Consider the following 15,144-nt stretch of genomic DNA (forward strand, 5'->3'; position numbering starts at 1 on the left):
TCGACACAATGAAAGGAAGAAAATACTCACAAAATGACCAATGGCTGCTGCAAAATGTTAATATATGTATTTATGCGACATATGTGTTCACAAACACATATACACTATGTGTCCCAAAAGTAGTAAAGGATGGACAGAGAGAGGTTTCAGAATAGAGTTTGTCTAATTCCACTGTGATAAGTATACAAAGGACAAGGTGAAATTAGTGATAATTTGAGACACATTCATTCTTCTGAGGAGGCTGCTGTAATGAAAGGTACTGAGATTGGTGACAGACCCTTCCTGTCTCTGTCAGCAGCGAATTCCTGAGTGGAATGGATGATGGGGAAGTCCTATGGGGCTGCCTCTGTCCCTGTAAGGATAGTGTGCAGGGGGCTTACAGTGTAATGTTATGTTCATGAAAAAAGCCCAGTCGTCTACCTACAACCTCCTCTACGAAGGACCTGATTGGACTGTAAGCATAGATAGACACACACACACAAACACACACACACACACACACACACACACATACACACACACCCAGTAACAAAGAAAACTAGTCCTTACACAGGAGGCCCAAAAGTGACTTTTTGATGTTGGAAAATGAAATGACTTTTTAGTTCCATTATTAATGCAAGAACTTGGCACTCATAATTAAACAGGCTCGCCAAGGTAAAAGGAACAAAACAAAACAAAACGGCAGTCTGTCTTTCCCACGTGCATCTCTCGTCTGCACGTTATTTTTCTGTTATCGAACTGAAGTGGAAAAAACAACCCCAACTTACCTCGGACGGCATCTAGGTAGTGAGCTAAAAGGGAGGAAACAGAGTGATGGAATGAATTTCTGGGCGAGACGGCTGTACAACATGTACTAGTGCGAAGAGAACAGCAAGCTGGGAGCCACTGACATGCCGGTGGCTCCAAAGTTGGCGCTCTCTCCTGTGCCGTTTATGAAGAATATTTTCCATGGGAAAGGTATTAATGACTTTTCTGCAAGAGACTCCATTAGGCTTCCTTAAAAAGTGTCATATTTCATTAAAAGTATAAGAATTGCATTTCTACATTTCCGTAATAACTTCCGTGAAAGGGCACTCGCAGGAACTTCGTATTAGGAATATCTTTGGACGGGAGTTCTGGAGGAATCATCACGATATTGAAAGCCTCCTACGCGCAGGCAATGCAGTGACTGTAGTGCAGGAAAGCCATTCCTTAAGTTGCATGTGGATCTGGCCCCGCACCACCTGTTTAATGAATCTGAAATATTTTCCACAGTCACAGAACAAGGCTTACTGTGCCTTTAGTGGAGTAGTAATGTAGTTTATTAAAATAATACATTATATATTATATGTATTATAAAGTATTCTGGCAGGTTGCAACCAGTATAACAAAATACTTGCACCTAAAAAATGAAAGCTGTAGTACGGTCGAGGGGGGTGAAAAGAGCCCACAAACAATAGAGCATGTCTCCAGAGGCTCACGCTTGCCTTTGCTCTCTATACATTTTCTAGGTGTTCATGGAATACTACCGGGATAGTCTGCAACCAGTTTCCTGAATGGAGTCAAGGGAATGTTATTTGTCTCTCTGAGTAGACAAGACACCTGTGTGGCAGATACATACACATGTCAAAGACTAAGGTGAGGTGCCCTTTTTTCCTCCCAGAAAATGAAAGTGTCTTATAACAGAAACCTGTATTATTGCTAATGTCTTTTATGTAACTTAGTAACTATACAGGTGCTTCTCCCTCAACATTTTAAAAAATTTAAATCATTTTATTGGGGGCACTTATAGATCTTACAACAATCCATAAATCAATTAAATCAAGCAAACTTGCACATAGCTTGCCATCATGATTTAAAAAACATTTTCTGTCTACTTGAACTCTTAGTATCAGCTCCTCTCTTTTCTCTCCTTCCCCCACCCAGTTGGCCCTATGGTCTCCCAAGCAGTAAACTGAAAGTGTGTGAAACCGGTCAAGTGGTGAGGGGGAAGGGGCGGGGAGGGGAAGGTGGATGCTCCAGTGCAAAAACAGAACAGAGATGTTCAATAGCTGCTAGGTCAAGAACACCTGCTCTCAATAAATTAGAGACGGTCCCTAATGATATCAAATTGCCCCAGTTACAGTAGACTCATCTAATGAAATTGCATTGCAGTGCTTGCAGACCGAAAAAACCCAAACATATATTTTTCATCAGGCAAAATCGGCAGTGAATAATTACCTTTGCAAAAAAAGCACTTTGCTTATTAACTAATGGTACTGTCTTCAAATGTATCATCTTTCCTTTAAGTAACTCAAAACCCTTGAAGTCAGAAAATACAGAGAGCACTAACATAATGGGAAAGGGAATGATTCAGGACAGAAGAACAATAATTTCAATAGCACTGGAAGCGGCCTAGTGCCACAAAGCTTTCAAACTTGTCTCCAGCCTGTCTTGTCATCCTCTCCGCCAAACCTCTAATTCCATTCAAAAGCTTGACTAGGGACTCACAAGATGACTTCTACTTCTTCATTCAATCTAATTTATTTAGATAAAGCAGCATGGTACTTACCAATTGTGCAGTGGTCGCCCTCCCATCCAGGGCTACACTCACATTTTCCATCTTTGCATTGGCCATGCTCAGCACAATGGGAGTGACAGGAGCGCTCCTCACATGTTGGGCCTACCCAGCCTTCTTCACACTGGCAAATTCCCCTTGAGCAGACTCCATGGCTACCACACTCCATGGTACAGAGCTCTGTTGAGAAGTCAAAGAAGATGTATTGGCGTATTTTATTAAAACCAGTATCCGCTGCCTTCAAAATACATTCACCCACTGCCACTGAGTCAACGCAGGCTCCTAGCCAAATATGTTAGAATGACCACAGTGCCCAATGTATGAATTTTAAATAAATAAGCAAATTATCATAAAGACATATGGTGGGTGTGATGGAAGTTGTTTCTCTCTGATAATCTCAATTTTAAGACTTGTTTTTAAGTTTGAAAAGGTACTGAGACAAGCCATTCCCCTGCGAGACATGTAACTAAACTCTTTACACGTAACAAAAGTTTTCACTTCATAGATAGTAGTTAATGTTCAGTAGGCAATAACATTCTTCTGACAAAGTCTACGATATAGATTTTATTACACCCGGTGTCTATTTACTTACCATTTTATTCATAAGTATTTTGGGGGGTCTTGGTATGATGGAAAGAAGATTGGGTTTCAGAAATGGATACCAGCACTAATCGGAGGAGACTGACAGAGAGAAGGTAGTGATGAGAGGAAACCCAGCAGATGAAGTAATCACCATTGCCAAGAGGGGCCACTCTTATCAAGAAAGATGGAGTAGTTAGCTTTGTCTAATACCATTGAGAGGAAACGAAGGGTTGAGAAGTAGCTATTGGATTTAGCAAGATGGAAATCGCTGGTGACTTTAGGAAGAGTTAGATAGATAAAGAGGTAGTTGTAAAAAAATAGGAGGTAGATGTGGACGATCACTAGGTTATAGGAGAAGTCCAGGAACTAGAAAATACAACAGAGGATGCAGGTTAATAGATGCTAGCTACGTAGAAGTATACGGAAATAGAACCTGATGGTAAATACTGTTAAGTTGATTCTGACTCATAGTGATCCCATGTGACAGGGTAGAACTGTCACAGAGTGGAGTCTCATCTCTCTCCTGAGGAGCTGCTGGTGGATTTGAACCACCAATCTTACTGTGTGTAGCAACTCAATGTTTAATCTGCTTTTCTTCATCTCTATGTGAGCAGATCTCCCGCAGAGCTGCTGGGTGGGTTCCAATTTTTGGTTAGCAACTGAGCCACCAGGTCTCCTTGAAATAGTACCTTGTCACTAAATTCTAGATCTAAATGTTTGATTTATATATTTAAAGTTATATTAATTAGATGCTGCCAAGTCGGTTCTGACTGATAGTGACTATAGGTTCAACAGATTGAAGCAGTGCCAAGTCCTGCCCCATTCTCACAATTGATCTTATGTTAGAGCCCATTGTTGTAGCCGCTGTATCAATTCATCTTGTCCAGAGTCTTCCTCTGTTTTGCCTCCCTTCTACTTTACGAAGTGTGATGTCCTTTTCCAGCAATTGGTCCCTCTGGCCAATGTGCTGGTAGTATGGGGGATAAAGTCTCGCCATCTTTGCTTCCATGGAGCATTCTGGCTGTACTTTTTTCCAAGACAGAATTTTTTTTCTCCGGCAGTTAAATTATAAATTACATTTCTGTTCCTGTAATAAACTCGAGATTGTAATTCTCCCCACATAGTTGCCTCCCTGATACCAGGCACTGAAAACTTAACTGGCATAGATCTTTCAAAGATTAGATGACTAAAGGGCCCACGCCAATCAAATCAGAACTTACTGGAACCACTGGAGGCAAACATTTTGCATACATTGCTTTATACAGCATAGGGGAGTATATCATTCTTGTTCTGGTCTGAAAAATAATAGGATGAGATGAATAGTATTGACAAAATGGCAGGCTAGGTTATTCGTAAACCATCTCAATATAAACCCTTAGAGACCTTAGATACAATGCAGCAATTTTTAAAATGGTATGTCTTAGCGAGGAAGGGAAACCCTCACGAGCTGGCAGTAAAGAGGATGCTAAAAGCCAAAGCGGTAACTTCCCCAAGTCCCCCCTCTGGCAGTCTGGAGGAGTTATGAGACCCAGTAATGGCTAGGGGCTTGAGTGTTGACGTCCGCAAAGTGATGGAGATGCATCTGAGGGTGCATTTATGATGGGGACTTGGACTGAGACTCCTGCAAGTAATGCAGGATACCCTGAATGGCAGCAGTTTCACTGAGATGAAGACAAACTTTACCCACTAGCCCAGAAGTGTGGGAAAGAAGCACCATCTATAACAACTGATCTTAGCGAGTTCGTGTGGGGGGACGGAGTGACATATATATAGTGCCTTAAAGTCAGCTCTGACAGAACGGAGTCAAACCCTGCTGGGACCCGTGCCGTCCGCACGATGGTCATGGTGGAGCACATGGCTGTGGCCACTGGGTCCATTCGTCCGCCTCGAGGCCCCTCCTCTTTTCACACGGTACCAAGCTCCATGTCCTTTTCCAGGGACTGCTTTCTCCTAATGACATGTTGTGAGGCACAGTCTGGCCATTCTGGCTCCTAAGCGCCATTGCATTGCTTCTTCCGTTTGCATCGATTCCACTGCATTGATCCTTCCAATGTATTGATTCTTCTGTTGGCTTCCTGATATATTGTGCAGCTTTTACACGAATATTGGGTCATTGAAAATACCCTCAAAGGGGTCAAGCTTATTTTAGCCTTCAAAATCATACTTTGGTGTGATCAAAGTGAGATCTTTAAAGGAGTCTTGTGCAGTAGATTTTCCCTTTGCAATATATTGTTTGACTTCTTGACCACCGCTTCCCTGAGCATGAATCGTGGACTCAAGGACCACGAGATCCTTGACGACTTCAATCTGCTTTATCAGCGGTCCAGTTGTTTTGGTTTACTTTCCATGGAGTTTCAGACCACACTGAGGTCTGCGGTCTTTTATCTTCATCAGAAAATGCTTCCTCTTGGCTTCCAGCAAGCAAGGGTGTGTCCGCTGCAAATCACAAGTTGCTAATGAGCCTTCCTCCAAATAAAAATATTAACATTCCAATGGAATATTCATACTGTATAAGATGAAGGAATGTCCTCGGTGACATATTTTAAAATCTTGTTCTACTCAGGAGTTAGGTAAGAAATATTCTGTTAAGGATTCACATACAACTTTATAGGTGGACTTCAGTTTGTAGTAATCTTGGCCTACAAAATTTTCACTATTCACTCCTGATCAAAACTAGAAAATATGGACAAAATATCGCTAAAGAATCTGTTGGAAGTTGGAGTTCACAAAACATTAAAGAACTACTGGGCCAACATCCAGGAGAAAAAGAAAATGAGAGAGGTGAGCCTGACATTAAAAGATGCTTTTCTTCTCAAAGTCTCTGTCAGTTCTGAGAGAAACTGCTGGAGGACTCCGAAGCTGGGCAGAGCCTTTGCCAGTCCTGTGTGACCAAAAGCACTCTTTGAATAAATAATGTATTAAAAATACGTAAGGTAGAACAGATTACAAGGATCTACATATAACCTCTTCCCTGGGGGATGGACAACAGAAAAGTGGGGGAAGGGAGACATCGGACAGTGTAAGACACGACAAAATAATAATAATTTATAAATTATCAAGGGATCTGGAGGGAGGGAGGGGAAAAATGAGGAGCTGATATCCAGGGCTCAAGTAGAAAGCACATGTTTTGAGAATGATGATGGCAACAAATGTACAGATGTGCTTGACACAATGGACAGATGGATTGTGATAAGAATTGTACGAGCCCCCCAAAAATTATTATTATTATTTTTTTAATTTTAACAATTTATTGGGGCTCATACAATTCTTTTCACAGTTCATACATATACATACATCAATTGTATAAAGCACATCTGTACAGTCTTTGCCCTAATCATTTTTTTCTCTTTTCTTCTTTTACATTTTATTAGGGACTCATACAACTCTTACCACAATCCATACATATACATACATCAATTGTATAAAGCACATCCATACATTCCCTGCCCCAATCATTCTCAAGGCATTTGCTCTCCACTTAAGCCCCTTGCATCAGGTCCTCTTTTTTCCCCCCTCCTCCCTCCCCCTTCCCCCCTCCCTCATATGCCCTTGGTAATTTATACATCGTTGTTTTGTCATATCTTGCCCTATCCGGAGTCTTCCTTCCCCCCTTCTCTGCTGTCCCTCTCCCAGGGAAGAGGTCACATGTGGATCCTTGTAATCAGTTCCCCCTTTCCAACCCACTCACCCTCCACTCTCCCAGCATCGTCCCTCACACCCTTGGTCAAAAAATTATTTTAAAAAATAAAATAAAAAGAGAAAAAATGCATAACACTGAAGAAAACATTTAGCCAAATATCTAAAGCAAATCTAGCCAATTAACCGCAGCAAACATATTCAAAAAGATAGCAAAGGCTTAACCTGAGGCATATATCAACCAGAGGTTTCTTTTAAATAGCAAAGGCTCATAGTAGCCAAAAATATAAGCAGATAATAAACAAGAAAGGATGTGGCGTATGTGAGCAAGATGATCACCAAATTCATATGGATCTATTTGTCTTTGGGTCTGTGCGAATTCTGAATCATCGTGACACGGTAGCACAGAGTAGAATGGTCCCTAGGGTTTCCCTGGCTGCAACATTTGTGGAAGCAGCCAGCCTCGTCATTTTCCCATTAAGTGGCTGGTAGGTTGAAATTCCCGACCTTTGGATTAGCCAATGACTCATCGGGTTCAACACAAAAACCCCAAACAAAAAAAAAACCTCACTGGCAGCAAGACAATTTCTGATTCATAGAAAGTACACTATGAAACAGTGCCACACATGCCTACACATTTTGCAATGTCCACAGAACATTCATGACTAAACAGAATTGCTATGTGCTAGGCTATGAGCAGGTTTCAACTCATTTCAAAGTATGAAAATCCCATCTAACCTAATTTTGGTCAATTAGCAATCTTGAAAGATGGTGGGTTTGATTCTTCCCAGAGGCACCTCAGAATGAATGCCAGGCTAACTACTTAAAAACAAAATCAGCCAGTGAAAACCGTACAGAGTACTATACTACTCAAACACACGTGGGGTTGGTTTGTTTCCCATGCTCATGTAGATGGAGATGTGAAGCACTAGAACGTCACACACGCCGCAAGTGGTGTAGTGGGTGACAGCGCTGAGCTGAAGTCACCAGGGTGCTCTTACGGGCGAAGGATGATGTTGTCTACTCTTACAAACATTTACAACCTTGGAAACCTACAAGCGCAGTTCTATCCTGTCCTGAATGAGCAGGAATTGACTCGATGGTCGTGAGGTTGAGGTAGGTGGTTGTGTAAATGGGTAACTTTGGAGAACTACTTGGCTTTATCTGCTGGATCTAAGTATGTACTGTGACTCAGAAACCAAGCAAATAATAGATGTATATATTTCATAGCAGAATTCTGTGGAATAGAATGAAGTGAAATGAAAACAATTCAAATATCTGTCAATAATCTCTCCCCAAACCTACTGGCATCAAGTCGGTGCTCATGCATAGTGACCCCTCTGGGTTTCTGAGACGGGGACTGTATACCGAGCAGAGAGCCCATTCTTTCTGCCAAGGAGTTGTTGGTGGTTTCGAACTGCCACCACGCAGATCACAGTTCAATGTGTAATCACTATGCCACCAGGGATCAATAGCATAGGTAATTAATTGTGGTAATCATGGAAAGAACTCAGATACAGTAATGAAAACGTAAGATCGACAGCAATACACCACAGTAGGGACATTAAAAAACAGCGTTAAGCAAAAGATATCAGATACTGAAGCATAATACTGTAACTTCTGGAGGAAGGAAGAAGGGAGTAATTACTGAGACTGGGGTCGCAAAGGAAATTTCTAGGGGTTATGTCTTATTTCTTGACTTGGTTGTAGGCTAAAGTGTATTCATAGTTCAATAATCACTGGCATTTACGTTTAAACTTTTGGACTTTCAATACGTACTATATTTCAATAAAATAATTTTGACAAATTAAAGGTAGTCACTAAAGAACAGAAATGGAATCTACATTTTCCTACCTGATAGAGGAGCAAAAAAAGAAGAAACTCAACTCATCACAGAAAGACAGAAAGAATTGCACATAAACACAACAGACGACGACATTCACCCACGCCTGACAGTATTCCTAGTAAAGAACGAACCAAAGGAACTTGCAATGATAAGCGAGGGACTCTGGAATGGAATGAAAAGGAACATTTAGTAAATGGTGCCCTGGGGGCAGTGGTTCCAAGTTGGGCTGCAGTCTGCACGCCCGCCAGTTCAAAACCACCAGCAGCTTGACAGGAGAAAGACTGGCCTTTCTACTCCCGTAAACAATTGGGCTTTCTACTCCCAGAAACCCACAGGGGGTCACTTTGAATCAGCAGTGACTCCATGGTGGTGAGTTTGAGTTTCAGTTTATATTCTGGTGGCGCTGTCGGGTAAGCACAAGGTCAGCAGGTCATACCCACCTGCCAGTCCGTGGGAGAAAGATGAGGTTCTCTGTTCCCTTCAAGATCTGCAGTTTCAGAACCCAGGGGAAGGGCTCTAGGGGTTGAAATGAACTCAGGGAGCATGGGTTTGGGGTTTTTGAAAGGGATGTGGAAAACATACTACTTCAGAAGTTAGAAATAAAAGGAAAACAGCAAACCAGAAAAATACCAACCTTGAAAAAGTTGGAAAAGAGATATTAAAAGAAATAATAGACTTTCAAAGCATAAAATATTATTATGGATAAAGAGAGTAATTGCATAATGATAAAAGAAATAAGCTTCAAGGAAGGCATAAAAATCCAGAGCCTGTATGAAAATATTGCTTTTAAATGCATAAAGCAGAACCTGACAGACTTATGGAGAAAATGGAAAAGTTTCACAATCAGCAAGAGAAAGAATAAGCAGATAAAAATTTAGTGAAGATGTAGAAAATTTGAAAAGCTCAATTAGCAAATTTAATGGACATCTTATAAAACCTCAAAGCCTTGACGATACAATGCATGGTATTTTCAAACATGCACAGAATACCCGCAAAAGCTGGCATTTAGTCCACAATGCAAGCTTCAACAATTGGCAGATTCCACATTATTCAGATCATGCCATCTCAGTGAAATGCAGTAAAATTAGAAATCAATATGTGAAAAGATAGGGGGAAGCCAGAAAATTATTCTTCAGAAACACACTTTGATTTAATTTGTGAATTATGTTTTTAAGTAATATTGGACATTAGGAGCTTTGGAATGGGATAACAACAAAAACACTATCCATAAAAGTTAGTGGGTTGCTGCTTAAACAATATGATAGGAGAAATTTAAAACCTTAAATGCATTCAGTAGAAAAAAAGAACAGTTGGAAATACATGGGCAACTGTCCATCTTAAAAGGTGAGAAATACTACTATTAAATAAAAGGGAGCTAATAATAAATGACTAGAGAATAAAAATCACAAAGAACCAGTAGAGTATTTCTATACCATGAACATCCATGTCATTTACATGAATGATAAAATAGAGAAACTTCTGGCAAGGTATAGCAATCAAAAAGAAAAGGGAAGATAAAAATAAACAATAAAGATTAGTATTTAAAAATAAAGGCTATAAACAACTATGCGAATAAAATTGAAAACTTAGATGAAATAGACATTTTTTTCAAGGACAGATGGACATGAGAAGAATCAAAAAAACTCCAATACACATTAACTTCACTGAAAATGGTCAGGTACTTTTCAAGTGCATTTTTAGAAACCTTGAAAGGACAAATGATAATCTTTGTTTTAAATTAATTATACCATAAAACAGATAAAGAAAGAAGCCTTCTTGTATCATTTTGAGAGACTACTATAATTGAGTTCCAAAATGCAGTAGAAAAAGGACGATTTCACTTAGAAGCATGGTTGCAAAAATATCTCCAATAAAATATCAAGAAATCTAATAAGCAATGTCCAGAAACACATTGGCGCGTGCGCGCGCGCACACACACACACACACACACACACACACACACACACACACCTCCCTAACTTTCATGTATAAATCCCAATCAAGGGAGCATAATGCTAGGATACTTCAACTTCAGAGAGCCTTTATTATAATTCACCACTGCAGTAATAATCTATTTTCTTTAATCCATTTCATAGCAGATTTAAGAAAAAAATATAGTCTTTCTATATATACAAAGAACACTGTACAGAATTTAGTTCTTATTTTAGACAAAGTCTTTTAGTTAAATAGGACTAGAAGGGAACTTACTACACACAAGATGATGCACCGAGATCCTATTGTAAATATCCTACTTATTCCTAGAGCAATAGAAGTCACAAGTACTAGCATTAACTCCTGCTTCCAATTCAACGCTGTAACGAACATCTTCGTCAGCACAATAGGGGAACCCAAACTAAAACTTGTGATACTTAAAAGTGAAGCGACAAAATTGAGTACACAGGTAAATGATGAAACAAATAGAGTTTGCTGGATAAAAGATCAAAAGTTAATCCATTACCATGCCTACATAGTAGCGACAATCAATTAGAATATTTAAATATTTTGTAAAACTTCCATTCTTATTGTTAATCTATTTAAAACATTCAAGAATTCTAATGTAAAAATTAAAAACCAAATTTAACAACATATATGACAGACCCAGTCAATGAACAAATATGCTATTTTCTTTTCTTTAAAATCACTTTATTGGGGGCTCTTATAGTTCTTATCACAATCCATATATCCATCCATTGTGTCGAGTACATTTGTACATTTGTTGCCCTCATCATTCTCAAAATATTTGCTTTCTACTTGAGGCCTTGGTATCAGCTCCTCATTTTCCCCTTCCCTAGTTGCTGCCCCCTCACCCTCCCTCCTAATCCCTTGATAATTTATAAATTATTATTATTATGTCATGTCTTACACTGTCCAACATCTCCCATCACCCACTTTTCTGCTGTCCATCCCCCATGGAGGAGATTATATGTAGATCCTTGTAATCAGTTCCCCCTTTCTACCCCACCTTCCCTCCACCCTCCAGGTATCGCCTCTCTCACCACTGTTCCTGAAGAGATCATCTGTCCTGGATTCCCTGTGTTTCCAATTGCTATCTGTCCCAGTGTACATCCTCTGGTCCAGCCAGATTTGCAAGGTAGAATTGGGATCATGATAGTGGGAGGAGGAAGCATTTAAGAACTAGAGGAAAGTTGTATATTTCATTGTTGCCACCCTGTACCCTAACTGGCTCGTCTCTTCCCCATGATCCTTCAGTAAGGGGGTGTCCAGTTTCCTACAGATGGGCTTTTGGTCTTCACTCTGCACTCACCCTCATTTACAATGATATGATTTTTTGTTCTTTGATTCCTGATACCTGATCACTTCAACACCTCATGGTCACACAGGCTGGTGTGCTTCTTCCATGTGGGCTTTCTTGCTTCTGAGCTAGATGGCCACTTGCTTACCTTCAAGCTTTTAAGGCTCCAGATGCTATAGCTTGACAGCGGGGAACCATCAGCAGGCAGTAGATGGACATTAGACCTCCACTCAAGTACTTACTCAATGCAAGAACACTTTGTTAGATTAAATTGACATTCCATGATGCACACCTTCCCGACATGATCACTGAAGACAAATGTGTGCATAAGCAAATATGGTGAAGAAAGCAGATGGTGCCTGGTTAGCAAATGATATAGTGCCTGGGGTCTTAAAGGCTTGTAGGTGAACAAGCAGCCATCTAGCTCAGAAGCAACGAAACCTACATGGAAGGAGCACATGAGCCTGTGTGACCACAAGGTGTAGAAGGGACAAGGCATCAGGCATCAAAGAACAAAAAATCATATTAATGGGTGGCCACCTTCCCGATATGATCACTGAAGACAAATGTGTGCTAATATGCTATTTTCATGACTCACAAGACTCAATATCCTTAGGATGTCAATTTTCCTCTAATAATTCTATAAATTCTATTTCTCTTTGCTTTGTGGCACAGGGTTGATTCTGACTCACAGATAACCCCTATGACAGAGTAGTACTGCTCCATAGGAGGCAATGATTGAAGTTATCAAGGAATTCATTTTTCTTGGATGCCCAATCAACGCCTATGGAAGCAGCAGTCAAGAAAGCAAATGATGTATTACACTGCACTGGACAAAGTAGACTGCTTTGTAGAGTATTCAAAAATAATGATGTCACTTTGAGGACAAAAGTACCCTTAACTCAAGCCATGGCATTTTCAATTGCTTCATATACTTATAAAAGCTGGGCCATGAATAGGAAAGACCATAGAATAATTGATGCATTTGAATTAATGGTGTTGAAGAATCTTGAAAGTAACATGGACTACCAGAAGAACAACAATATCTGTCTTGGAAGAAATAACACGTCGATTGGTCCTTAGAAGCAAGCATGTCCAGACTCGGGCTCACATACTTTAGAAACATGTTATTTTAGGGGAAGCCAGCTTCTGGTGAAGGGCATCATGCTTGATAAAGAAGAGAATCCGTAAAAAAAGAGGGAAACTGTCAACAAGATGGACTGACACAGTGGCTGCAACAATGGGTTTAAACGTAGCAATGAATTTGAGGATCCCACATGACTTGATGGCACCCAACAACAATCTAAATGTCCATAAATAATAGGAACATTAACATATGTTTTAGTGCATTCTAAGGAAATATACACATTTGGGAGAAAGGAAGCCATTCATATGGAACTTAAAAACATATAGAACAATGAACTCCATTGTATGTATATCAGTCCATCTATCTATCTATGGCTCAATCAATCAATCGATCAAACTATTCTGACACTAAACTACGGAGCAAGTTTGCCACTGGCTGGAAAGGGGAAGGATGGGATCACAAGGAGATCCAAAACGGAATTCATTTGTATTTATTTTAATTTTTAAAGCAGACTAGTGGGTACACAGCGGTTTATACCATTCTTTTCTATGCCTGAAATACTGAATGATAACTTACGAAAGAAAAGATATGAAAGAAACAAGTCTCTGTTGACTGACTAAGCAGAGATAGGACTGAGCCCAACCCTTGCACTCTGCTGTCAGTCCCACAAAGCCTTCTACAGATATGGTCCACAGTTACAAATGTGATTTACCTGCCTGGCACCGCAAGTATCCAGGTGGGAAGCAATTTCCTCATGACTAAGGGAATCCTCCAAGAAATAAATGATTACAAATGGAGAAGCTGATCTTAAACAATAAACATTCCTCATTCTGAACTACACCAACACTGTTGCAATTGAATCCAGCTCACAATGGGGATTCTGGATGCATTCAAAGACGTTTGTCAGTCCAGATCTTTTTAGAATTGCCGTGGTGTGGGTGTGGGGGAAAGGGCTAACAGAAATCAGATGCCAGCAACAGTATAATTTATAAACACGATAGAAATGATACTTGTTCTAATATATTTTTCTCGGAATAGTTCTATTACATGTGTAATATTTTCTATCTGGTTGAAAATACATTAACATTATAGGCTACAATACATGACAAAAGAATGCTGAATTATAAGCATTCTTCAGGACAAATATATTGGAAAAAGAACATGAAAAATATAGTCAGATACTTCAAAGTTCTATTGAGACATTTCATTTGTAATAAGTTTCTTTATGCATGTCAACAATGAAGAACACTTGTATAAATTGAGCTAGGACACAACTGGCACATTTCTTTGTGGCCTCCTGACAAAGAACAATTTGATTAAACAGTAAATCCTTCAGTGCCTCTCACAAAACCATTTCTCTGAGATTTACTCTTTAGAAAAAAGTTCTCAGGAAAATAAATTCTTCAACTCTTGACAATGGGGCTTTACCCAATATTGGGCAGTGATGACATTGGGTACACTGAAACATTCAGTCTTGATATATGCTACATTCTCACATAGACATGCATGTACATTTTTCAATTAACACACCATGGCATTCCCAACAAGGAGATATTATCTCTCATGGAAAAACAATCATGAAATTTAAGAAACTGATTACATGTCAGTGAAGGATAAAAGGAAATAAGGTTGAATGCATAAAAGAAAAACGAAAAACAAACTTGGAATGAACTGACATAGAGATCCTCTTAGATATGAGTAGACGTTTTCCTAGGGAAAACCGGAGGAGTTTCTCATTGCTCTGTGAGAGTAACGTGGGCAATAGTGGTAAAGAAAGAAGATAAGGTGGTATTAGTGAGAGCAGTGCCAAGCCAACTGGTTTGTTGTCACTAGATGTCATCGAGTCGGCCCCCACTTACAACGGTGCAACAGAACAACTCACTGCTGACTGTGGACCAACCACCCTCACAATCTTTGCTATGTTTGAACCCATTGTTGAAGCCACTGTGGCAATTCATCTTTTTTTTTCATTGTCCTTCTACGTTACCAAGCATGATGTCCTTTTCCAGGATAACATGTCCAATGTATGAGAGACCAAATATTGCCAACCTTGCTTCCAAGGAGCATTCTAGTTGTACTTGGTCTAAGACAAATTTGTTCTTCTGTCAGTCTGTGATGCTTTTAAGCTTCTTTGTCGACACTGTAATTCCTATGCATCCATTCTTTCCTGGTTTCCTTTATTCATTATCTTATCTTCACGTGCA

General features: G+C 39.8%; 1 protein-coding gene across 3 annotated transcripts in view; it reads right to left on the minus strand.

Moving 5' to 3' along the window:
- Positions 1-15,144, minus strand: part of TENM1 (teneurin transmembrane protein 1) — a 697,668-nt gene that overhangs the window by 222,723 nt on the left and 459,801 nt on the right. For all 3 annotated transcript variants that reach the window (XM_075538255.1, XM_075538256.1, XM_075538254.1), the window contains exons 12-13: positions 2,531-2,716; positions 768-791 (exon numbers count right to left, since the gene is read on the minus strand). In XM_075538255.1, the coding sequence (XP_075394370.1) occupies positions 768-791; positions 2,531-2,716 (210 nt within the window). The remainder of the gene's footprint in view (positions 1-767; positions 792-2,530; positions 2,717-15,144) is intronic.

The sequence above is a fragment of the Tenrec ecaudatus genome, chromosome X (assembly GCF_050624435.1).
Source record: "Tenrec ecaudatus isolate mTenEca1 chromosome X, mTenEca1.hap1, whole genome shotgun sequence".
Taxonomy (NCBI): Eukaryota; Metazoa; Chordata; class Mammalia; order Afrosoricida; family Tenrecidae; genus Tenrec; species Tenrec ecaudatus.